This window comes from Pseudophryne corroboree, chromosome 2, assembly GCF_028390025.1.
Source record: "Pseudophryne corroboree isolate aPseCor3 chromosome 2, aPseCor3.hap2, whole genome shotgun sequence".
Lineage (NCBI taxonomy): Eukaryota > Metazoa > Chordata > Amphibia > Anura > Myobatrachidae > Pseudophryne > Pseudophryne corroboree.
In genome coordinates this window covers 523,875,084-523,902,552 of record NC_086445.1, presented here as the reverse complement: position 1 = coordinate 523,902,552, position 27,469 = coordinate 523,875,084, and the positions used below count along the sequence as shown (strand labels likewise).

Sequence of the window (27,469 nt, the reverse complement as noted above, 5' to 3'; positions counted from 1 at the left end):
AATTAGGATTCCTAAATTTCTGCTCCACCTTAAGCTATATGACACACCCAGGTATGCTATTTGAGTTAGTTTTAAAAAGAGAGAGAGAAGAAATGGCTGACAGCTAGAGACTATGAAGTTTGTCAGAAAGTTTTAGCTGCGACTTGAAACTTTGCGTTGGAGGGTAAGTTTCTGATTTCTGGATATCTGTACTTTAAATAATTCAGTAATAGCTTTTTAGTCCCGCATTTTGTCTAGTCATGTTGGTGTGAGAAAGGAGAAGAGAACTTACTAAGAAAGGTAAAAATGTTTAAAGAATTAGCCTGTTTTTTTTATTTACCATATTCCAAGTATAAATGATGATATTGTCTATTTAAGATGTTTTATTACTGTACATAACTTTTATGGACAGAAACATTTGTTTTTATCTACACTCTGCTTTTAAAACATTAGCGTACAGTTGTACCAAAATAACCTGTGCTCCAGATTATCCATGCTTACATTTTTGGGGTAGATAATGACAATGCGTTTTTAAGCTAGGACAATACTGTATGAAGTGTTTAATGGTTTTTCTTTAGGGGAAAAAAAAATAATCCATATCTTAAATAACTTTCTTCGCACTTATCCTACTTCATGTTCTTTAGCATTGACAGTCAATAATTCATTATATTATAATTAACAGACATTTGTATTCTCAATGACATAATCAGCTTAGCTAAACAACATATTTTATGTAAAAAAAAAACAGTGAAATGATCAGTAAAATGTACTTTTGTGCTGCAATCTGTTTATGCCATATAAGTACAGTAAGTGGAACAGTAAATAAAAATAGACAAGCATTCATACTAGAGGATACTAATATACTGTATTGCTCACATCACAGTGCACAGTTACATTTGAGAACAGGTTGCAGTACTTTAATTATCTTGGTTATTATTGCTTAAAGAATGCATATGATATTTACTTTACCATATAATCAGAACTCAAATTATTTCTTAACATGCAAAAACTGATTTAAGAGATATCTTGTTGAACTTGGCATCATCAACAATGACACAATGACACTTATGCGGGGTACACACTAAGACAATGGATCGGCCGTCCGGCTGATCCACCTACCTATCTGATGATTGGTAAGTACAGACCACCCATACACACAGCATGACGTGATATATCAGTGAACGGCGTAGTTCACAGACATATTGCTGGTACACACCAGCCGACGCACCCATGATATATTGGCCGTTCAACTGAACAGCCGCCATATATCGGCCTGAGTGTACTTGGCTTTACTGTACACTTATTTATTTTTGTGTACTATATATCGTTTCATCCTTAATATCAACACAAAATGGTTGGCATGGTCTGAACGTATTGTGAATGTCTACACAGTCTAAAAGTCAACATCATGACATGTCAACATGTTAGACAACACTGACATGATGTATACATATTGTTTGTATAAACATGAGAGATACTGTAAAAAGATGAAGAAAACAAACTTGCTTTCCGACTGCAGTGTCAAAGCACCAATGGTCAAAGCCTAGACATTTAGTGGCAAAAATGCAACTGAGTGCGGGGTCCACCGAAAACAATGCTACCAGCACTAGGGTTTGACAGAATGGGCTGATAACACCATGGAAGGAGGAAACACAGCTGGCTCCACATGGGCTAAATTCCCAAGAGGAAATGGGCCCCTAGAAAAAACAAAAAAGTTTTGTGCTGCTAAACTACAAATACCAGCTACAGTAGCTGTGTTATGCCCAAATATTATGATTGCTGGAACATGCTAGTACTTGGGGGATCATGTTGTGACATAAGGGGTTATTCAGAGGTATTAGCAAACAAAAAAAAATTAGCAATGGCAAAACCATATTGCGCTACAGGTGGGGCAGATGTAACATGTGCAGAGAGAGTTAGATTTGGGTGGGTTATACTGTTTCTGTGCAGGTTAAATAGTGGCTGCGTTATTTTTACACTGCAATTTAGATTTCAGTTTGAACACACCCCACCCAAATCTAACTCTCTCTGCACATGTTACACCTGCCCCACCTGCAGGGCAGCATTGTTTTGCCCAATTGCTAACTTTTTTGGTTTGCTAACAACATTGAATAATCCCCCATAGTCAGTAGAAAAAACTGAAAAAAATCTTTGCTGTAATAATTCTTTGCTGTAAGTCCCTCGTCATTTTCCAGTTGGTACAGTAGCTCGCTTACTGTATATCAAAATGAGCGGGTTCACCTTGATCGATATCACATCCTCTATCCTGGCTAGTAAAACAAAAATCATAAGATGAAGCTAAATTTGAGCTCCAATAGTAAAGATATGTTAAGTCAGTCATTGTGTAGAAAGTACAGTAACTTCGCTCTAATTGGTCAGAGCAAGAAATAAGCAACTTGGTTAATTTACAATATAACAAATCAGAGCAAGCCATTGTATTTGTAACTTTTATTTCAAAGTTCACTTATATTCAGGAATAAAAACAGTCTTCAAATTATGGGGTCTATTTACTAAGCCTTTAATGAAGATAAAGTGGATGGAGATAAAGTACCAGCCAATCAGCTTCTAACTGTCATTTTTCAAATCCAGTGTGTGACATGGCAGTTTATCTCCATCTACGTTATCTCCATCCAAGGCTTAGTAAATAGACCCCTAAAAGAGGAGGAGGCAGCCAGGTGAGCTGTATGGTAGCAGGATGCCTCTATCATATTATCTAAAATATGCACCTCCCCCACCCCCTTCCACCACAAACACACTGTCACGGTCCGGGTAACTGGACGTCGTTTCCTGCCTGTTAGGTGTCTCCTGAGGTTGGCTCAGTGAGCCAGGGCTGGGCTATAGCTATGTTTTGGTTTACATATCTTGCTTATGGCCTGCAGCGCTGGTTCAGCGGCCTCCTCAGTGTACTCACTTGCGGTGGTGTGGCGCTCTCAGCCCCACTGCGGCCATCACTGCCGCTCCTGTGGTTCCCTGCTGGATGTGCGTCCTCTGTGTGCCCCGGCCGCCGCTGTCATCCCTGTGGCCGCTGTGCGCGTGTGGGAGCGTGGAGTTTCTGCTGTTGCGGCCTCTGCCGCCATTACCGTTTGACACATGGTCTCTGAATGCTTTTCCCCTTCAATCTCCGTCAATGGGCGCAGCCATTTTGGATCTAATCACATGATACACTTATCACTTATCCACAGTGCTGCTGGAGTCTGAACCTAATTACAAGCCAGCCAATCCCTGCTATTGAGCAGGTATAAATATCCTGTCTCTGCACCCAGAGGGTTGTCAATGCTTCCATTGTCTTTCCAGCGTTGCAGTATGCAGCTTCATTAAGGACTCTCCTGTGAACTCTCTCTGCAGTATAGCATGACTCCCTGGTGGTTACCCTCTGCAGTGCAGCTCCAGTTCTCCGGTGCTGAGGCTCTGTGGTGCAACCTGACTCTCTAGTTCCAGCACCCAGTGCTAGCAGAGTGTATGACTCCGGCTTCCAGCAGCCACTCTCTAGTAGAACTCTGTCTCCATACTCACTTTAATAGTGGAGTATTTACTAGAGATGAGCGCCTGAAATTTTTCGGGTTTTGTGTTTTGGTTTTGGGTTCGGTTCCGCGGCCGTGTTTTGGGTTCGAACGCGTTTTGGCAAAACCTCACCGAATTTTTTTTGTTGGATTCGGGTGTGTTTTGGATTCGGGTGTTTTTTTCCAAAAACACTAAAAAACAGCTTAAATCATAGAATTTGGGGGTCATTTTGATCCCAAAGTATTATTAACCTCAAAAACCATAATTTACACTCATTTTCAGTCTATTCTGAATACCTCACACCTCACAATATTATTTTTAGTCCTAAAATTTGCACCGAGGTCGCTGTGTGAGTAAGATAAGCGACCCTAGTGGCCGACACAAACACCGGGCCCATCTAGGAGTGGCACTGCAGTGTCACGCAGGATGTCCCTTCCAAAAAACCCTCCCCAAACAGCACATGACGCAAAGAAAAAAAGAGGCGCAATGAGGTAGCTGTGTGAGTAAGATTAGCGACCCTAGTGGCCGACACAAACACCGGGCCCATCTAGGAGTGGCACTGCAGTGTCACGCAGGATGGCCCTTCCAAAAAACCCTCCCCAAACAGCACATGACGCAAAGAAAAAAAGAGGCGCAATGAGGTAGCTGACTGTGTGAGTAAGATTAGCGACCCTAGTGGCCGACACAAACACCGGGCCCATCTAGGAGTGGCACTGCAGTGTCACGCAGGATGGCCCTTCCAAAAAACCCTCCCCAAACAGCACATGACGCAAAGAAAAAAAGAGGCGCAATGAGGTAGCTGACTGTGTGAGTAAGATTAGCGACCCTAGTGGCCGACACAAACACCGGGCCCATCTAGGAGTGGCACTGCAGTGTCACGCAGGATGTCCCTTCCAAAAAACCCTCCCCAAACAGCACATGACGCAAAGAAAAAAAGAGGCGCAATGAGGTAGCTGTGTGAGTAAGATTAGCGACCCTAGTGGCCGACACAAACACCGGGCCCATCTAGGAGTGGCACTGCAGTGTCACGCAGGATGGCCCTTCCAAAAAACCCTCCCCAAACAGCACATGACGCAAAGAAAAAAAGAGGCGCAATGAGGTAGCTGTGTGAGTAAGATTAGCGACCCTAGTGGCCGACACAAACACCGGGCACATCTTGGAGTGGCACTGCAGTGTCACGCAGGATGTCCCTTCCAAAAAACCCTCCCCAAACAGCACATGACGCAAAGAAAAAAAGAGGCGCAATGAGGTAGCTGACTGTGTGAGTAAGATTAGCGACCCTAGTGGCCGACACAAACACCGGGCCCATCTAGGAGTGGCACTGCAGTGTCACGCAGGATGTCCCTTCCAAAAAACCCTCCCCAAACAGCACATGACGCAAAGAAAAAAAGAGGCGCAATGAGGTAGCTGACTGTGTGAGTAAGATTAGCGACCCTAGTGGCCGACACAAACACCGGGCCCATCTAGGAGTGGCACTGCAGTGTCACGCAGGATGTCCCTTCCAAAAAACCCTCCCCAATCAGCACATGATGCAAAGAAAAAGAAAAGAAAAAAGAGGTGCAAGATGGAATTGTCCTTGGGCCCTCCCACCCACCCTTATGTTGTATAAACAAAACAGGACATGCACACTTTAACCAACCCATCATTTCAGTGACAGGGTCTGCCACACGACTGTGACTGATATGACGGGTTGGTTTGGACCCCCCCCAAAAAAGAAGCAATTAATCTCTCCTTGCACAAACTGGCTCTACAGAGGCAAGATGTCCACCTCATCTTCACCCTCCGATATATCACCGTGTACATCCCCCTCCTCACAGATTATCAATTCGTCCCCACTGGAATCCACCATCTCAGCTCCCTGTGTACTTTGTGGAGGCAATTGCTGCTGGTCAATGTCTCCGCGGAGGAATTGATTATAATTCATTTTAATGAACATCATCTTCTCCACATTTTCTGGATGTAACCTCGTACGCCGATTGCTGACAATTCTCCATATTCTCCATATTTTAATAGGCACAACTAAAAGGCACCTCAGGTAAACAATGGAGATGGATGGATTGGATACTAGTATACAATTATGGACGGGCTGCCGAGTGCCGACACAGAGGTAGCCACAGCCGTGAACTACCGCACTGTACTGTGTCTGCTGCTAATATATAGACTGGTTGATAAAGAGATAGTATACTCGTAACTAGTATGTATGTATAAAGAAAGAAAAAAAAACCACGGTTAGGTGGTATATACAATTATGGACGGGCTGCCGAGTGCCGACACAGAGGTAGCCACAGCCGTGAACTACCGCACTGTACTGTGTCTGCTGCTAATATATAGACTGGTTGATAAAGAGATAGTATACTCGTAACTAGTATGTATGTATAAAGAAAGAAAAAAAAACCACGGTTAGGTGGTATATACAATTATGGACGGGCTGCCGAGTGCCGACACAGAGGTAGCCACAGCCGTGAACTACCGCACTGTACTGTGTCTGCTGCTAATATATAGACTGGTTGATAAAGAGATAGTATACTCGTAACTAGTATGTATGTATAAAGAAAGAAAAAAAACCACGGTTAGGTGGTATATACAATTATGGACGGGCTGCCGAGTGCCGACACAGAGGTAGCCACAGCCGTGAACTACCGCACTGTACTGTGTCTGCTGCTAATATATAGACTGGTTGATAAAGAGATAGTATACTCGTAACTAGTATGTATGTATAAAGAAAGAAAAAAAAACCACGGTTAGGTGGTATATACAATTATGGACGGGCTGCCGAGTGCCGACACAGAGGTAGCCACAGCCGTGAACTACCGCACTGTACTGTGTCTGCTGCTAATATATAGACTGGTTGATAAAGAGATAGTATACTCGTAACTAGTATGTATGTATAAAGAAAGAAAAAAAAACCACGGTTAGGTGGTATATACAATTATGGACGGGCTGCCGAGTGCCGACACAGAGGTAGCCACAGCCGTGAACTACCGCACTGTACTGTGTCTGCTGCTAATATATAGACTGGTTGATAAAGAGATAGTATACTCGTAACTAGTATGTATGTATAAAGAAAGAAAAAAAAACCACGGTTCGGTGGTATATACAATTATGGACGGGCTGCCGAGTGCCGACACAGAGGTAGCCACAGCTGTGAACTACCGCACTGTACTGTGTCTGCTGCTAATATATAGACTGGTTGATAAAGAGATAGTATACTCGTAACTAGTATGTATGTATAAAGAAAGAAAAAAAAACCACGGTTAGGTGGTATATACAATTATGGACGGGCTGCCGAGTGCCGACACAGAGGTAGCCACAGCCGTGAACTACCGCACTGTACTGTGTCTGCTGCTAATATATAGACTGGTTGATAAAGAGATAGTATACTCGTAACTAGTATGTATGTATAAAGAAAGAAAAAAAAACCATGGTTAGGTGGTATATACAATTATGGACGGGCTGCCGAGTGCCGACACAGAGGTAGCCACAGCCGTGAACTACCGCACTGTACTGTGTCTGCTGCTAATATATAGACTGGTTGATAAAGAGATAGTATACTCGTAACTAGTATGTATGTATAAAGAAAGAAAAAAAAACCACGGTTAGGTCACTGGTATATACAATTATGGACGGGCTGCCGAGTGCCGACACAGAGGTAGCCACAGCCGTGAACTACCGCACTGTACTGTGTCTGCTGCTAATATAGACTGGTTGATAAAGAGATAGTATACTACTAATATTATATACTGGTGGTCAGGTCACGGGTCACTAGTCACACTGGCAGTGGCACTCCTGCAGCAAAAGTGTGCACTGTTTAATTTTAATATAATATTATGTACTCCTGGCTCCTGCTATAACCTATAACTGGCACTGCAGTAGTGCTCCCCAGTCTCCCCCACAATTATAAGCTGTGTGAGCTGAGCAGTCAGACAGATATATAATATATATAGATGATGCAGCACACTGGCCTGAGCCTGAGCAGTGCACACAGATATGGTATGTGACTGAGTCACTGTGTGCTGTGTATCGCTTTTTTCAGGCAGAGAACGGATTATAAATAAAAGTGGTGGTCACTGGTCACTATCAGCAAAACTCTGCACTGTACACTACTGAGTACTCCTAATGCTCCCCAAAATTAGTAAATCAAGTGTCTCTCTAATCTATTCTAATTCTAAACGGAGAGGACGCCAGCCACGTCCTCTCCCTATCAATCTCAATGCACGTGTGAAAATGGCGGCGACGCGCGGCTCCTTATATAGAATCCGAGTCTCGCGATAGAATCCGAGCCTCGCGAGAATCCGACAGCGTCATGATGACGTTCGGGCGCGCTCGGGTTAACCGAGCAAGGCGGGAAGATCCGAGTCGCTCGGACCCGTGAAAAAAAACATGAAGTTCTGGCGGGTTCGGATTCAGAGAAACCGAACCCGCTCATCTCTAGTATTTACCTGCGATCCCTAGCATCACTCAAGCTTTACCTGCAATCCCTAGCATCACTCAAACTTTACCTGCGATCCCTAGCATCACTCAAGTCTTACCCGCGATACCTAGCATCGCTCACGCTTTATCTACGATCCCCAGCCTCACTCTATATTCCACCTGTATTTCCAAGTGTTACTAAGCACTCCCACTTATACTCCGGATTACTGGTTAATACCAGTTGTGATTCAGAGACTCACTTGTGACTGTTATTGTTTGGTTGCACATTCTTATGATTTAATAAAAACCCTCAAAAGCACTTCCTGTTGTCGTGGTCATGCCTTCGGGCACTTGGTACTACAAACTCAACACATGTCTAGGAGTCCCCTCTTGCCTCCTAAATTCACGTACCCGTTAGCCCCTACAAATGAAGCCTCTAGCTAACGACACCAGCCCTCAGTTGTGACACACACTATGCAAAGCTGCAATTTCTGACTTGGCTTAGTAAAGTGTGTATACAGTATGTGAGTGAGTGAGTGAGTGAGTGAGTGAGTGAGTGTGTGTGTGTGTGTGTGTGTGTGTGTGTGTGTGTGTGTGTGTGTGTGTGTGTGTGGGAGGGGGGGTCTGGGATGATGCAATGCAACATGAGATTTGACTGCTTATCCCAGAGTCTGGAAGTGCCAATCAAGATTCAAGAGGTCCCCACACATTCCAGAAAAGTAGTCAAGTATGGCACTCACAGTATCAATGTGAAAAAAAATGTTTTATAATTATATACTCATAAACAATACAACATTTTGAGAGAAAAAAGCGTAAAATGAAAATAAAGGATGTTAAGGGAATCTCACTTCAGTTGGCTGCCTGTTTATACTGTATATGTGAAATCTGGAATAAAGTCTTACACATACTGTTAAAACTTACAAACCAGATAGACAGTTTTATGTTAATGTCTCACCAACCTGAATTGAGTTAAATTTGTTCCACTGCTGAGCTCCTATAAGAAGATAATGTCAAAGTCGAAAAATATTGTTATACATATCCATTGTACTAACCCCTCATGCACATGCACGCTGCTCGTGCACTCAGTCCGCCGTACGTGCACATATCCGCAAGTTGCGTAAGATCGCTCCGGCGATCGTGCGCATGATATGTGTATTTACGGCGGAGTTTGTGAGCGTGTAGCATGCGACTCGAACGTAGCATATTTAACCCAAATAGTGCATTTTGTAGATATAGTTCCCTTAGATCATGTCAGCGAGTAATGTTAGTTTAAACAGTTCCTGGACAGAGAGATTTGTCTTTGCATGATAGGAAGGGTCAGACAAAGGTTGATAGGTGATGTCTGGTATCCAGCTGTAGGGTATTTTTAGGGTAACATTTCGGTGTTAGTTAGGAAAAGATCGCTTGCTCCTGCATATAGTTATGTGCAAAAGTAGATTATGAACATTAACTGTATTTGCTGTAAATTACACATGCGACGGGAATCCTGAGGATACCTCCCACCAGAGCAGTTGGGAAAGGACATCGCCTACCTGTTCAAATCCACCTATGACCTTTGCTGTAATGTAGAGACACATCCCTGTGTCCAATGAACAATGAGATTACAGTGACCATTGTATTGTGTATGCATGTTGTGTATAAAAAGACCACTGTTGCCTGGCCAGGAGACAGACTCTGAAGGCTTTCTCCCTGATAGCTGAGGACTGGTCCAGGACGCGATTGCGAACGATTCCCCACGTATGTATATTCTCTGTAGCCATTATTCTCTATTATTCTGTTTAGATTTCCTTGTTAGCCTGTAGTGTATAACTTGTATCTGTTTACCTCTTTTCACTGAATAATCCGCTGCGGTGTTAGAGCCCAGTGGTTTACACCAAACCAGTGTTGTGTTTTCACTTTCCTGCAAAGGGCTTTCTTAGCGTCTCAATCGCTATAAGGTGTATAAGCATTGTTAAGGTTTTAAGGTATTACATTGTTGCAGTACTAGGCTGCTAAGGTTTAAAGTATAAGCACATCCTTACACTGTTTCATTACTAAAGGTTTACTGTATATCACTCTGTGTGCGTCCGCACCACGAGTACGTTGTACCCACGGCACGGCGTCTGATACGTTAATAGCGTATCAATACGGTACTCGGTACGCTAACAGCGTGCTTAGTATGGAGCGTGAATCCGTGTGCGTACGTGCCGCTCGTGCGTCGCGCCCACGGCACAGCGTCTGATACGCTAAGTGCATATCCATACGGTACTCAGTACGCAAATAGCGTACTTAGTCCGTAGTGTGTGTAATAAGTCTAGCGGCCATAGCGGCTCCACGGTAATAGTGTATAGCTTTATGTTTTAAGGTAATATTTGACATTATCAATAACTAATAAGTTTTATCTGCACTTACCATAAAGAAATATCGAACCCCAGAGCATGAAGTGTTTGGAAATACATTAGTATATTATCATATAATCATTACTGCTTCTGAGAAATTTATTGATAGATGACAAACATAACCCTTGTTATGTTTAATGACAATCTAGTTATTACTATGTCAAAACTGTGTGGAGTTTTTGAATAACTTTTGCATATAGTATAATATAAGAAGCTAGCATTCTCAATCCCTTCAGAAAGAATATACAGTGCATTGATCTTTCAGCTTAAATATGTTAATACTGTGTTTTTCTTTCAGTCAAGTGCAGCCATGAACTGGGGAGTGTATGAAGCTCTATTGACAGGCGTCAATAAATTCTCCACTGAATTTGGTCGTATCTGGCTCTCTGTTGTCTTTATCTTCCGCATCCTTGTATATGCAGTGTCAGCAACTAGGGTCTGGGGAGATGATCAAAAAGACTTTGACTGCAACACTCGACAACCTGGATGTACCAATGTCTGTTATGACCAGTACTTTCCTGTTTCCCACATCCGGCTTTGGGCTTTGCAGCTCATCTTGGTTACCTGTCCTTCTCTTCTTGTTGTAATGCATGTGGCATACCGAGAGAATCGAGAGAGGAAGCACATGGAGAAGTTAGGGGAGAACTGTGGTAATCTTTATCAAAATATAGGAAAAAAGAGAGGAGGACTATGGTGGACCTATCTCATTAGTCTTTTCATCAAAGCTGCTGTGGACTCTGTTTTCATTTATGTCTTTCATCGTCTTTATGAAAATTTCTTTCTTCCTCGATTGGTGAAATGTACTCTTCCTCCATGTCCCAACATTGTGGACTGCTTCATATCCAGGCCATCTGAAAAAAATATCTTCACTCTCTTCATGATCATTACTTCTGTTGTATGTGTCCTTTTAAACCTTGTGGAGGCTGCATATCTTGTTGGGAAGAAGTGTAAAGAGACAATACAAAGCAGAAGCAATATGACTGTACTGTAGCAGTGCTATGATATTGTACCCAGCAAGAAAAAACACACAAAATTGTGAAGAGCCATTTTTTTATGTATATAATATGACTTCAAATGTTGATGCTGGGACAAAAAGAGAGAGAACAATTTTGTTTCCATGCTGCACAGTGACAGTGTGTGTTTACTACACGTAAAATGACATTTCATGGACATAACTTATAAATTATTTGCATAAGAGCTATATAAGTACTTATTACTTAAAGGAATATTCTATTCTATACAGTATTATATTTTTAGGACACTTTAGAAATTGTTCATTAAATCATTCATAACCATTGGAATCAATGTTTATAACAGTCTTGTACTCAGGGGCGTAACTCCCAGAGGCAATGGAGACACCTGCCTCTGGGCTCCAAGCCCTGGAGGGGCACCTGCATGTACAGCAGCACCTGTGTGGCTCACAGCAGGATCCATGTGTGACCTCTGCTCTTCCAATGGAGCTCTGCAGCAAACCCGCTGCTGCTGCAGAGTTAATCAGCTCTGTCTCAGGAGCCCTGCTAACACCTGCAATATGGGACAGAATAGCTCCCATCTGGTACCACTCAGCCTGCACTGCAGCAAGCAACGGTGCACCCGCCATTGCTGCTGGACTGTGAGATGGGACCCACAGGTGAACGCTGATTCACATGCTACAGACGGCTGAATCTTGTGAGTCTAACCCCTCGCTGGCCATTGCCTCACATCGTAGCTGGAGCCCTGCCAATTCACTGCGGGCTCTGGTCCCTGGAGACCGGCAGAGAGAGCTATCTATATAATTCTGTTAGTCGTGTGCATTTTTTAGGGGTGTTGGGAGGAGGGCACTAGCCTTCTGCTTGCCTCCGGGCGACTGGGATGAACTAATGCCCCTGCTTATGCCCCTGCTAATGTTACATTAGCGCATACAGTACAAGATGACAAAGACAGGGAACTTATAGTTAACGACAAAGACAGGGAACTTATAGTTAAAGACAAATACAGGGAACTTATAGTTAATGCATATACCTGTATGAGAGCACATGAATGAAGATTGTGATTAATTACTATGCAACAATGATTTCTGAGATATAACTCCCTTTTGATAAACATATATTACATTGTAAAATAGCTTGTTTAGTGAATAATCTATAATAATATCATGGACCAACATAGTTCATTCACATAGCATTAGCTTGTTATGTCTGTGCACAAACGACTAACATGATCACGAGAACCTATAGATTACAGTATAAGCTTGTGCATCTCTAGGGGTACATGAATAAAAGGTAGTGAGGCTAATGCGGTGTTGAACGCAAATGAGCAGTAATTGTTCCCACATTGTGTCCCCAGATCTATATGCAGATATTCCACCATATGGAGAGTATTACGCACTTTTGCAACCAAACTGCCCCTATCCATATGATTGGGTTCATAGTCATTATCATTATCAGTGTAACCTGCACTAACCCTATCTCTGGTGCAATGATCTGTCTGAAAATAGGCTTAATTAATCATGTGCCCAGGTCTACTCCTTTAACACGCACTTGCTACACTACGACTGCAGTATGGGGGAAATATTGTGTATCAAAGCTTGGAGAGAGATACTGTAGAGTACCAACCAATCAGCTTCTGGCATTTTACAGGCTGTGTTTGGTATCTCTCCCCACTTTTCTCTCCAACTCTTCTTACACTAGGGCCCTCATTCCGAGTTGTTCGCTCGCAAGCTGCTTTTAGCAGCATTGCACACGCTAAGCCGCCGCCTACTGGGAGTGAATCTTAGCTTAGCAAAATTGCGAACGAAAGATTCTCAAAATTGCGAATAGAAATTTCTTAGCAGTTTCTGAGTAGCTCGACACTTACTCTGCCACTGCGATCAGTTCAGTCAGTTTCGTTCCTGGTTTGACGTCACAAACACACCCAGCGCTCGCCCAGATACTCCCCCGTTTCTCCAGCCACTCCCACGTTTTTCCCAGAAACTGCAGCGTTTTTTCACACACACCCATAAAACGGCCAGTTTCCGCCCACAAACACCCACTTCCTGTCAATCACACTCCGATCACCAGAACGAAGAAAAAACCTCGTAATGCCGTGAGTAAATTACCAAGCTTCTTAGCAAATTTACTTGGCGCAGTCGCAGTGTGAACATTGCGCATGCGCAATTAGCGGAAAATCGCTGCGATGCGAAGAAAATTACCGAGCGAACAACTCGGAATGAGGGCCTATGTGTGAACTCCCCATCATTACCAGTTATGCCCCTTCACCCACAAGCAGAGAGTTCCGTATGACTCTAATTCAAACTATAGTTGAGTACTCTCAACTCTGGAGCAACCACACTCACAATTGTAAAACTAACTCTTACAGCGACCCTATTGTCCTTCAGCCTGATAATTGTGCATTACAAACTAATATTCACCAAACCATTTCCAGACTAAGGGGAATATTATTATTTACATGGTAAAGCACAAATTAAGAAACCCTGATGTAATGTATTCATAATGGCTCAGGAAATATGAGATGTGGAAGAGGAGAAATACCGGACAAAACAGATGGTAACTTATTATGCTGTTTTTATACTTATACTGTATTATAGTGAATATTTAGTTATTTTTATTTTTCTATTTTTTATACACAATATTTGCAAGTTGATGTGCTGCTCCAAATCACTGCAATCTATATTTGAATGTTGTCGAAACACTTTGCTCATTCGTGCTGTTATTTTTAGAAATGGAAAAAAAAATAAACAATATTTTTAATACTGTACATACGAAAAGTTCGCTTGTAACCCTTAGATATTTTAGCTCATACACACCACTAATGACAACATTTTCATAGTGGTCATTGTGGAGTGTTAAAAAAACGTGATATGTATACTTCCTTGTAAAACAGGTAGTTTTACAAGGAAGTATAAATATCAGGAAGTATTTCAAAACCAAACCTCTTTTTGTCAACATGTTTGTAAAAAAAATAATAATAATAATAATAATAATAATAATAAGCTTAAAACGAATCCAAAGAACTTCCTTTTGTCTTTATTCAGTAATACCGATAAATGACTAGAAGCATGTAATCATACAGTATCTCATACAGTATCTCGTAACATTTAATATCCCTAAATTAGCACACAGCCACATTTACTACAACATTATTCGTGGTCGCACCTTGTTTGAGGCAAGCAAATGATTTGAAGTGAAGAAATAGTGGCATTGTAACTGAGATCTCTTATTTACTACTATGTAGTTTTTTTAACTCTAACCCTAACCTCCCACTCCCGCAGCCTCACAGTTTTGATGCCGCTGTCGGTATTGTGACCATCAGTATCCTGACTGTTGGGATGCTGACTTCATCCTTCACCACGTTCTGGGCAACTGAAACCTGGAAAGCTGTCCAGACCATCTGCCAAATCTTGTAGACCTGTCTGCCAGGACATCTGGTGGCTAAAGAAGTTCCCATCTTTAAGTAAGGCATGTAGGCCTGCTCATGGATTGTTTTCTCAAATGCTTGTCATCTGTTATTTAATACACCTATAGAAGTGCGGATTTGGTTTTTAATGTTTCCCATAGAATTATATATGCTCACAAGCTCTTAAACCCCCTGAGTTTTGTGCAATATAATATTACTAAGACGGTGCCTATAAAAGATATACTGAAGACTGGTAAACATAAAAGGAGAATTGTCAGATGTAATACAAAATAGTGGAATGTTTATAGCATGGGTCACACACACTATGGTCAGGATAGTGTCTAACAAGCATAATCAATAAACAGGCTCAGATAAGGGCAGGTGACAGACAAGAATTGTCACAAACTGTGGTCACGGCAGGCAACAGCTAAGAATGGTCAAAAATGAGCAGAGTCATAAATCCAACAGTGACACCTAAACAGATAAAAAGAAAGTTCAAGCAAGTTAGAGCTATAACAGACAAAGAAATTATACAGCTGACTGACTTATAAAATCATGTGAAACCAGACAAAATGGGGTAGATTTACTAAGATCGGACTTTTATTTAAGATGGGTGTTTTGTTCATATGTTTGTAAATCCAGTCATAAGGATACAGAGTTCACTGCTGTGCTGTTTTATTTCATCACCAACTCCAGACACACTGCACACTGGACCACCCACTTCCCAGCATCCCCCTGGCCCCAGGGACCATCACTGAAGATTCAGGCTTACACATATTAGTAAGGGAGTGTCTACAAATATTAAGCATTCTAATACACTAACATCACATCCTCTTTTCTTTAAAGATAAGCCCTGTACGCTTCAATGCAACAATTAACAACGTCATATTAAGAACATCATCTAACACGTTTCAATGAGTCTCTCAGGTCTGCGTATTTCCCTTTTGGGTCTTTCATACACAGTCTGTGTTTCATCTACCATGTTGGACCTTTCTAGAATCGTGGTTTGTTCACCATTATGAGGATCATCATACATGTCAGATGAAGGGTATTCTTCAGTCATGTTGTCTTCATTATGGTTAGGTTGAGATCTTAAATCCACCCGATTTCTTCTTACTTCCGTTCCACGCTCTGTACGTATAGTATAAGACCTTGGTGCTACTTGTGCTTGCACAATACCTTTCTGCATCCAAATACCTTTCTCGTGATCTCTGAGACGGACTTGGTCACCCGATTTTAGATCAGGTAAGCTTTTTGTTCGCCTGTCATGGAACAGTTTCTGTTTCGCCTGTTGATGTTCCTTACTCAGTCTGACAAATGCTGAGTTATGTGTATTAAGCAGTTCATCATGTATCAGGAGATTTGCTCTAATCCTCCTTCCCATCAGCATTTGTGCAGGAGAAAGTCCATTCTGTCTAGGTGTACTGCAGTAGATTAAAAGACTTTTGTAGAAATCTTCTTTACCTTCTTGAGCTTTTTTCATGAGACTCTTTACAGTTTTTACTGAACTTTCCACCAACCCATTTGAGCGTGGATAGTGGGGACTTGACGTAGTATGGACAAATTCCCACTCATCAGCAAATTGTCTAAATTCAGCACTGGAAAACTGAGGACCATTGTCAGTGAACACTTCCATAGGAACACCATGCCTTGCAAAGATTGACCTCATGCAATTGATTACGGCTTTACTAGTAGTTGTTTGTAGTGTCTTCACCTCAGGGTAGTTAGAGTAATAATCAGTCACAACAATGTACGTTTTCCCATTACAATCAAACAAATTTGCGCCAACTTTCTGGTACGGTCTCTCTGGCACTGCGTGAGGACTCAGTGGCTCGACTTGTTGTTTTGATCTATACGTAAGACATAATTCACATGTAGCTGTAGTCTGTGCTATGTCTTGGTTCATTCTTGGCCAATACATAACTTCACGCGCTCTCCGCTTACATTTTTCTTCTCCTAAGTGGCCTTCATGTATCTTGCACAGCATAGTTTTTCTTAGTCGTGCAGGTATTACTAACCTATTGCCTTTGAAAATAATACCATCGACAACTGTAAGGTCACTGCGGTACATCCAATAATCATGGATAGACAGCGGGCACACATGTTTTTCTGCTGGCCAACCTTTCAGAATGATATCTTTCAACAATTTCATTGTGTCATCTGTCTCAGTTTCTTTCCTAATCTGTTCTTGTCTTGCAAGAGACACTGGTAGAGAAGCTACGATCAAATTAACATAGGCTTCTGTCTCTTCATCCATCAGACTTTTGGAACCTTCACTTTTGTCCACAGCACGAGAACGTGTATCAGCAATGTACATGTAATTGCCGGGACAGTACAGCAAGTGTACATCATATTTCTGTAGTCTGATAAGCATTCGTTGAATTCTCACGGGGCAGTCATGTAATGATTTAGTCATGATAGCTACCAATGGCTTGTGGTCAGTTTCCACTGTAAATGTTTGACCATACACAAACTGATGAAATCGCTCACATGCATATGTGATCACTAGAAGTTCTTTTTCTATCTGAGCATACCTTGTTTCAGCACTTGTCAGTGCTCTTGATGCATAGATTACTGGTTGCCATGTATCCTCATGTTCTTGTAACAGCACTGAGCCTAGGCCAAACTGCAAAGCATCTGCTGAAATTCTTATTCTTTTCGCAGGATCAAAGAATTTTAGCACTGGTTGCTCTGTAATGATCTGTTTCAAGTTTTGCCAACTTTCTTCCTGTTCATGTGACCACATCCACTCGTTATCTTTGTCCAACAACCATCTAAGAGAGGCTGTTCATTCAGAGAGTTGAGAAATAAACTTTCCTAAGTAAGTTATCATTCCTAGGAATCTTCTGACGTTGTCTTTGTTGTTAGGACGTTCCATGTTCACTATGCCTAATATTTTCCTTGGGTCTGGTTTTACGCCTTGATCCGAGACCACGTCGCCCATAAAGGTAAGTGTATTCATGCCAAATTCACATTTGTCCTTGTTTAGCTTTAGATTCACTTTCTTGACAAGTTCCATTACTTGTCTCAATCTAGAATCATGTTCTTCCTTTGTAGATCCCCAGACAATAATGTCATCCATCATTGTTTCAACACCTGGAATATGTTCAAAAATCATGTGTATCTTTTTGTGATATACTTCTGGAGCAGACAATATTCCATATGGTAATCAAAGAAATCTGTATCTATCTTCTGGTGTATTAAATGTACAAAGCTTTGAGCTGGCCTCATCTAGCTTTATTTGCCAGAATCCTGAAGATGCGTCCAATTTACTGAACCATTTTGCTCCCGCAAGTAGTCTTGAAACAATATTAAATTCACCTGCGCACCATAGTCTTGAAATGATATTAAATTCACCTGCGCGCTAGTATCAAGCTTAAAGGGAATGACAATCTCGTTCACAGTTAAAGGGACAATCCATTCTTTCTTATCTGCACTGCAAAGTTTAATGCAATCCACAAAGAATTCCTCTGTTTGTTTAACAGCATGCACTACAGTATGTTTGTTTCACTTTTCATTTTACAGCATTTGGCAAAGTTATTAAGTCTACCACATTTCATGCAGGTTTTACCATAAGCAGGGCACATTATAGGATTGTGAGCATTTCCACATCTACTACACATTTCCTTGTTATACTGTGGCTTAGACTGCTTCATTCTTGAGAATGGAGGTTTGCTTGGCACTGTTTTCTGCACTACATGTACAGCACCAGCTTCCTTGTGTAACTTTTTAGCTTGAAATCTAGTTATTTCTGCAGATCTGCACATAGTCACTGCCTTATCTAGTGTTAGGTCTTGCTCTCTCAGCAGTCTTTCTCTGAGTCCATTATCAGGTATTCCACAGACAATACGATCTCTAATCAGTGAATCCTTTAAATCACCAAACTCACAGGTTTTACTGAGTGATTGCAGCTCTGTAACATACTGATCAAATCCATCTCCAGACTTCTGATCACATGTGAAAAACTTATATCTTTCATATTTCACATTTTTCCTTGGCACAAAGTAATCTTCAAACTTTTGCATTATAGAAGATAGCACCATATTCTGCCCCTCATCAAACTGAATAAATGTCCAGCACATCCTCTCCTATCACATGGAGGAAAATGGATGCCTTAGTTTTGTCAGCCTCTGTATCAGCTCCACATGCAGCAAGTTATATATTAAACCTTTGCTTAAATCGTTTCCAGTTTTCAGACAAGTTACCAGACATCAGCATGCCGGTTGGAGGAGCCAGTTTATCCATGGTTACTCACTGTTTGAAGAGAGGAGCACACGGCAGGCTTTGCAGACACTGAGTATCACAGCCTTACAGACTGTTGCAGGATTCTTTCACACTCTGAGAGCACTAGCAGTCCAAGTTAAACTTCTTCTGACACCATGTTTTGTTCATATGTTTGTAAATCCAGTCATAAGGAAACAGAGACATGTGAGTTCACTGCTGTGCTGTTTTATTCCATCACCAGCTCCAGACACACTGCACACTGGACCACCCACTTCCCAGCATCCCCCTGGTCCCAGGGACCATCACTGAAGATTCAGACTTACACATATTAGTAAGGGAGTGTCTACTAAGCATTCTAATACACTAACATCACAATGGGATGTTGCCCACAGCACCCAATCAGATAACAGGTATTATATTCTAGAAGGTGCTAGATAAATGAGAAGTAGAATCTGATTGGTTGCTATGGGCAACATCGCATCTTATCTAGAACTCCCATCTTAGTAAATTTATCACACTACGTCAATCAACCCAGTCTTTACTTTTGTGATAAGTGATACTAAGTACCTGGGTGTCAGAGAAGTTATGTGATTTCAAAGTAACCAGTGGAAATTGATTTAGAATTAGAATGCCCCAATCTTCCACTGATTCTATACCAATTTCTGTTCTTTTTCCTGACAACTACTTGCTCCACCTGCAACTAAGTATTTACCATACTCAGAGGCATTTTACCTGCAGGGTACCGGTTGTGCAATTTCCCACTTGGTATTATATGCGTACCATACTTCAATATGTGTTCCTCTGCAACCTCTTCCCAAGCTCCTTACTATCGTCTCATCCTATCTTTTATCTATTTTGTGCCATCATGCTTTCTAATAGCCATGACTACTACAGAACCGTCTATTGCTACGTTTATAGACCTCATGCATAGTGCCTTAATACCTCTACTTGGCTAATTGCTTTCCATGACTCTCCACTTTGCTCCATCGACCTGTCCATATCCCAAACTTAACTGGTCCACTTGATCTTATTGTTTCTGTTTACTCACTCCTCTAAAATGCAAGCTATTATGGACAGGTTCCTTTTTCTCCTTTTGTCTCATGTCTATCTTCTATTCATCTACATTTATGTCCTTTGTCCATGTATGATGCAGAATTTTTTTTCTACCTGCCATACAAATTTTATTGCATCCATTAATTATTAATCAGCTCAGTCGCATGTTTCTTCTCTTGTCTGATATTGATTTTTCCTGTTCTTGAATCTAAGTATTTATTATTCTACTCGACTGTAGGAAAGTCCAGTGATGGCGAAGAGCAACAGCACTGATTGAGAGTTTATTTGGATAGGAGAGATTAGAAGAAGTGAGTAGTTTCAAGATAGTAGAATTGCATCATGTGTAATCAAAAGGATGAATGGAAATAAAGGTAAAGTACAGATAAAATGTAACAGGGAAGGATCTCGGATTGAACAGTGAATTGTGTATAGAAGTGCTGGCTTTGAAATGAGTGCTAAGAGAAAGTGTTATACTCTTGTAAGGTCATGATTAGAAGGCACCTACCTTTTGCTCATGTTCTGGTGACATCTGGAATTGAGATCGTCCATTACCAAAAGTCTTGTTTCTCCTATGGTACAAAGTACAGTTTTCTTCACACTGAAGCTTATTCATGTGGAGGAAAGGAAATGAAGTATTGAACCCTGTGATTGCATTACTGCCACCTCCCACCCACGTGGAGCTGTGTACTTAACAGAAATGAGCATCACATTGGCTACGTCATCCAACAAAAACTAAAGAAAAGTAATAGCAAGTAGAGGAGTCAAAAAAGGCTGTCTCAGGCAAGGCTAAAATGTAACAGTAAATGACTGATGGGGGGCTAAGCTTGGCCAGTGGTCTTGAAAACTTTCACTGATTTCATGTACATCACTACTACTACAGTTAGTGTTCCAGGTGACTGAGAAAGGTAGAGAATGGAGGTGTTGACCAGTGCTGTGCGGGATTGGTCAGTACCAAGTGGATGTACCACCACCTTCTAAGTTAATGCTTTGTGATTTATGGATGTCTGCTCATGACTACTACTGTCAATTCAATTAAAGATGGCCACTCTTCTCTCATATAAATTCATTATGCTGTATCAGCCTTGAGTGATGATTTCATATATATTAGAGATTTGCACCTGACCATTTTTGCCTTTTGTTCCTAGAGTATTATTAACCTCAATAACATTAATTTACACTCATTTCCACTCAATTTCAGCCACCTCACAGCTCACAATATTGTATTCATCCAGCAGTTAAGGCCAAAAGGCTGCAGCAAGCTAGCTGGCTGAGTAAGCTAGGTGACAGTGATGCAAGACTTAGTGGCAAAAAGACAATAGAAGATTAATTGAAAAAAGTTTGATTGATTATGGTAGGCAATTGTATGGTCTACTTTATCCATATTGATGAATTCAACATAGACAAGTTGTACAATTAAAAAGAGCAATTCTTTTTTAGTTTTTTCGCAAATGACAACTCACAGTGGTGAATCACCCGGCTTCTAATTATTATGTCAAGAATACAAGAAAAATTTAAAAGAAAAGATTGATTGATTGTGGTAGGCATTGGCAACTGTATGGTCTACTAGGGAAGACACTGATGTGAATTAACTTTCCTCTGTGAGGCCTAGCAGCAAAAAGACAATAATAATAAAAAAACATTTTGATTGATTGTGGTAGGCACTGGCAAACGTAGATGAGGCTTAGCACCAAAAAGACAATTAAAGAGTAAGGCAGTCACCAATGCCCCCCCAAAATGAAGCCCATAATTAAAATAGAGCTACATATCTATATATCTATATATATATATATATATATATATATATATATACTGTAAATGCGAAAGCCCTCTCTCACTCACTCACCACTAATTCTCTTACTACCCGATATGTTAGGAAGCTGAAATATAAATAGGTATTCTTCAGGTGGGAAATAGGAAAACTACATAATTAGAATGTTAATAAACCTCCCCTAAGGGGATGAAAAGGGGGTTGACATAATGACATCTTTACCGATGCGTGGCTTTCATTGCGTAAACGATCACTCCCAAATGACAATCAGATCAAAATTTGGATTGCACCTCCAGTGTTTAGAATTTCATAAACTACACAAATGATCATGTACTTTTTACTGCATGACTCACTCACTCACTCACTCACTCACTCACTCACTCACTCACTCACTCACTGCCTCATCACTAATTCTGCATGTTTGGGAAGCAGCGAAACGTGTCAGCAACCCCCTCTTGATTGCCATCTATGCTCCAAGGACTTCGCTAACAGGCGTCTGAACCAACCCCGGATCCAACAGGAACCATATTGTCTCATGCACTAAGAGTGAAATCAGCAGCATCACCCGCACCAAATGAGGATATAAGATTCCAAACAAGGTTTCAATTTAATGGATGCTTTTCCACCTCTAACGAACAGTGATTGGAAACTATATCTCTATTGCTGAACTGTGCTGTGCTCAGAATAAATAGAGACTGTTTTGGACCCAATAGGGGTGATTTAATGGAACAGATGCCATCAGTCCAATCTATTTAAGTACAACTAAAGGAGCAAAGAAGGTGTTTTGAATGTTCACAATTCTATGACTATTGGAAGTTTCTATATCATATGTGCGATATTCAATTAATTACGATACCCATAGAATGAGTTGTGTTCTCATTTTTAACTGTTTTTTATTGATGACTTAAATGTTATGATTATTTTAATCAGGTTTAATCCAGTCATTTTACAGTATTAGAGCCCCCTTTTTACACTTTGTGACGGAGTCTCCTTTTTTCACATTACGGGAGGCAGAATCCCCTTTTGCCACATTACAGCAGCAGAGTCCCCTTTTTACACATTACGGCAGCAGAGTCCTCTTTGTACAAATTACTACAGGCAGAGCTCCCTTTTGACACATTACGGCAGCAGAGTCCCCTTTTTACACATTACGCCTGGCAGAGTCCACTTTTTACACATTACGGCAGCAGAGTACCCCTTTTCACACATTACGGCAGCAGAGTACACATTTTACAAAGGAGAGAGAGAGAGTGAGAGTGAGTGAGTGTTATACTTACCTTTGACCAGCTGGCAGTCCTCTTGTCCTTACCGCCCTACACTGCATCTCTTCGCCACACAGGGCACTGTGTGCTGGGGGGCAGGCTGGGATAGGCGTCATCTCTCCCAGGACACAGGGGCAGGAGGCAGAGCCGGCCCTAACCAATATGATGCCCTAGGCAAAATTTTGGCTGGTGCCCCCTAGCACCACCGATGGTTCCGCCTCTGACCTTGCACCTCTTTCCCAGCACCAAAAAGGGGTGTGTTTTTGCTGGCAAGGGACATAGCCACACAATAGTAACCCCAATTCCAATTACGTCACACAGTACTGCAACTTTATTCACATTTGATCATGCGATAGTGTCCATAATTCATATTACATCCACAGCAGTATCACTTTACCTTATAAACGTTACTCCTCACAGTAGAGCCCCTTATTCACATTACATCACACTGAATTGCTCCTTATTCACATTACACCACACTCTATTGCTCTTTATTCACATTAGATGACACAGTAGTGCCCTTTCTATATGCAACGCCACATAGTAGAGCACCTTATACACATAATGCCACACATTAGTAATGCATTTATACACCTAATTCCACACATTAATGCCCCTTATACATATGAGACACTTTATTAATGTCCTTATAAACATAATGCGCCTTACACATTATGACAACCTTTATTAATGCCCTTTTACACATAATGTCCCTTACACATATGCCGCACATTACTAATGCCTTTATACACATAATGACAAACATAGTGTCCCCTACACATTTGCTGCACATTATTAGTGCCCCTATACACATAATGACACACATACAGTAGTACCCTGTTACACATATGCCGCACATTATTAATGACCTTATACACATAATAACACAAATAGTGCCCCTTACACATATGTTGCACATTCTTAATGCATTTTTACATGACACACATAATGCTCCTTACAATATTCCGAATACTACTGTACAACCAACCCACTCACATGCACACAGCACTCACACTGCCACTAACACTGTGACCTCTGCCTCTGCTTGGATATAGATGTGTCCCCATAAATCTTGCCTCAATGCTAACATCGGGCACACCTTTTTTATGAAAATGCATCTTATTTGCATTACTATGTGGCTAGGATGCACAAGCAGCTTCTGCTGATTAAAATGATATGCAGCATGCCTATATACTGTGTGAGACTGTGGCTGTATCTGCATATGAAATGCTACACACAGAATATAGGCATGCCGCATATTATTTTAATCAGCAGAAGCTGCTGATGCCCCTAGGCATATCAAATGCCCTAGGCAATTGCCTAGTTTGCCTATGCCTATGGCCGGCTCTGGCAGGAGGCACAGGGGGAACAGTAGGAGGAGCCAGGATGTGTGGTGAATGAGCAGCAGAGCTGCTCGGCTACCTATATGTACAGAGGAAGCCAGGCAATGCACTGCAGCTGAGCAGTGACGGCGGGCGGGTGTACAGGCGGACTTCACAGTGCGGCGGCGGCAGCATGGCCAGGTTAGTGTGGCCGATGGTCCTGCCCACACAGTGAATATGCGCTGTGTGCCAGGCACCTTATACACATTATACTATGGTTGAACCCCTTATACACATTACACCATGGTAGAGCCGCTATGGAAGTAGTTGTATTTAACTATTTACTTGTTTAATTCAAGTAAATTGAAAACAATATATATGATCTGTCCTGACATCACTACCCCACAATTTCTAAATGAAAATAAACTCCAAATTCGACCCCCACAGACTTGATAACACCCTCAATGCCTCAATGAAAGTAATGCCCCAAATGTGACCTTCCCCATAGACCTGAACCCCCCCAAAACTCTTAATGAAAATAATGCCCCAAAATGCCCCTTCCCAATTTGATAATCCCCCAATGCCTCAATGAAAATAATACCCTAGAACTGTCATCCCAGACCGGATAATCCCACTATGCTTCAAGAATTGCCTGGGGGGCAGAGAGAGCTGCACCGCAGCAGCCTGAGGGGCGAAGAGAGTTGCACCACAGCAGCCTGAGGGGCAGATAGAGCTGTGCCACAAGAGCCTGAGGGGCAGAGAGAGCTGTTCCACAGCAGCCTGAGGGGCAGAAAGAGTGGCACCACAGCAGCTTGAGGGGCAGAGAGGTGCTGCAGCAGCCTAAAAGACAGAGTGAGGTGTTGCAGCTTCTAATGCAAAGAGAGGTGCTGCAGCATAAATGTAGAGAGAAGTGCTGCAGCAGCCAGGGCAGAGAGAGGTGCTGCAATAGTCGGGGCAAAAAGAGTTGCTGCTGCTGCTGCAGCAGCTGCTGCAGAGAGTGGTGCTGCAGCAGCTGGGGCAGAGAGAGGTGCTGCAGCATCAATGTAAAGAGTGGTGCTGCAGTAGTCAGGGCAGAGAGAGGTGCTAATAGAGATGAGCGGGTTCGGTTCGTCGAGATCCGAACCCCCCCGAACTTCACGTGGTTTACACGCATCCGAGGCAGCCTCAGTTCTTCCCGCCTAACACGCAAAACCCGAACGGGGGAAAATGTCATCATCCCGCTGTCGGATTCTCACGAGATTCAGATTCCATATAAAGAGCCGCGTGTCGCCGCCATTTTTACTTGTGCATTGTTGATTACGCGTAGAAGATGTGGCTACGTAAGCTCAATATCTGTGCTCAGTGTGCTGCATTGTGGGGACCAGTATATAGTAGTACAGTGCTGCATTGTGGTGACCAGTACAGTACAGTAGGCCATAGCGTTATCTTGCTGCTCCGTGTCAGACTCAGTTCTATTCTCAGGATCAGTGCTCAATATCTGTGCTGCATTGTGGGGACCAGTATATAGTAGTACAGTGCTGCAGTGTGGTGACCACCAGTATATAGTAGTACAGTACAGTAGGCCATAGCGTTATCTTGCACCACCGTGTCAGACTCAGTTCTATTCTCCGGATCAGTGCTCAATATCTGTGCTGCATTGTGCGGACCAGTATATAGTAGTATAGTGCTGCATTGTGGTGATCACCAGTATATAATAGTACAGTACAGTAGGCCATAGCATTATCTTGCAGCTCCGTGTCAGACTCAGTTCTATTCTCTGGATAAGTGCTCAATATCTGTGCTGCATTGTGGGGACTAGTATATAGTAGTACAGTGCTGCATTGTGGTGACCACCAGTATATAGTAGTATAGTACAGTTGGCCATAGCGTTATCTTGCAGCTCCGTGTCAGACTCCGTTCTATTCTCAGGATCAGTGCTCAATATCTGTGCTGCATTGTGGGGACCAGTATATAGTAGTACAGTGCTGCATTGTGGTGACCACCAGTATATAGTTGTACAGTACAGTAGGCCATAGCGTTATCTTGCAGCTCCGTGTCAGACTCAGTTCTATTCTCCGGATCAGTGCTCAATATCTGTGCATTTTGGGGACCAGTATATAGTAGTACAGTGCTGCATTGTGGTGACCACCAGTATATAGTAGTACAGTACAGTAGGCCATAGCGTTATCTTGCAGCTCCATGTCAGACTCAGTTCTATTCCCCGAATCAGTGCTCAATATCTGTGCTGCATTGTGGGGACCAGTATATAGTAGTACAGTGCTGCATTGTGGTGACCACCAGTATATAGTTGTACAGTACAGTAGGCCATAGTGTTATCTTGCAGCTCTGTGTCAGACTCAGTTCTATTCTCCGGATCAGTGCTCAATATCTGTGCTGCATTTTGGGGACTAGTTTATAGTAGTACAGTGCTGCATTGTGGTGACCACCAGTATATAGAAGTACAGTACAGTAAGCCATAGCGTTATCTTGCAGCTCCGTGTCAGACTCAGTTCTGTTCTCCAGATCAGTGCTCAATATCTGTGCTGCATTGTGGGGACCAGTATATAGTAGTACAGTGCTGCATTGTGGTGACCACCAGTATCTAGTAGTACAGTACAGTAGGCCATAGCGTTATCTTGCAGCTCCGTGTCAGACTCAGTTCTATTCTCAGGATCAGTGCTCAATATCTGTGCTGCATTGTGGGTACCAGTATATAGTAGTACAGTGCTGCATTGTGGTGACCACCAGTATATAGTAGTACAGTACAGTTGTCCATTGCTGTATCTTGCAGCTCCATGTCAGACTCAGTTCTATTCTCCTGATCAGTGCTCAATATCTTTGCTGCATTGTGGGGACCAGTATATAGTAGTACAGTGCTGCATTGTTGTGACCACCAGTATATAGTAGTACAGTACAGTTGTCCATTGCTGTATCTTGCAGCTCCATGTCAGGCTTAGTTCTATTCTCCGGATCAGTGCTCAATATGTGTTCTGCATTATGGGGATCAGTATATAGTAGTACAGTGCTGCATTGTGGTGACCACCAGTATATAGTAGTACAGTACAGTAGGCCATAGCGTTATCTTGCAGCTCCGTGTCAGACTCAGTTCTATTCTCCGAATCAGTGCTCAATATCTGTGCTGCATTGTGGGGACCAGTATATAGTAGTACAGTGCTGCATTGTGGTGACCACCAGTATATAGTTGTACAGTAGGCCATA

At 42.1% G+C, this 27,469-nt stretch overlaps 1 protein-coding gene across 1 annotated transcript; it reads left to right on the top strand.

Annotated features, from left to right (window-relative positions):
- The first annotated feature begins 83 nt into the window (after window positions 1–83).
- LOC135033681 (gap junction beta-5 protein-like) lies at window positions 84–14,169 on the top strand. The gene is made up of 2 exons (XM_063954202.1): window positions 84–163; window positions 10,567–14,169. The coding sequence occupies exon 2, from the start codon at window positions 10,579–10,581 to the stop codon at window positions 11,257–11,259; it is 681 nt and encodes a 226-aa protein (XP_063810272.1). The 5' UTR covers window positions 84–163; window positions 10,567–10,578; the 3' UTR covers window positions 11,260–14,169.
- The last annotated feature ends 13,300 nt before the right edge of the window (window positions 14,170–27,469 follow it).

Bases quoted from the DNA above. Each gene is read 5' to 3' on its own strand.
- LOC135033681 (XM_063954202.1), top strand. From the start codon at position 10,579: ATGAACTGGGGAGTGTATGAAGCTCTATTGACAGGCGTCAATAAATTC.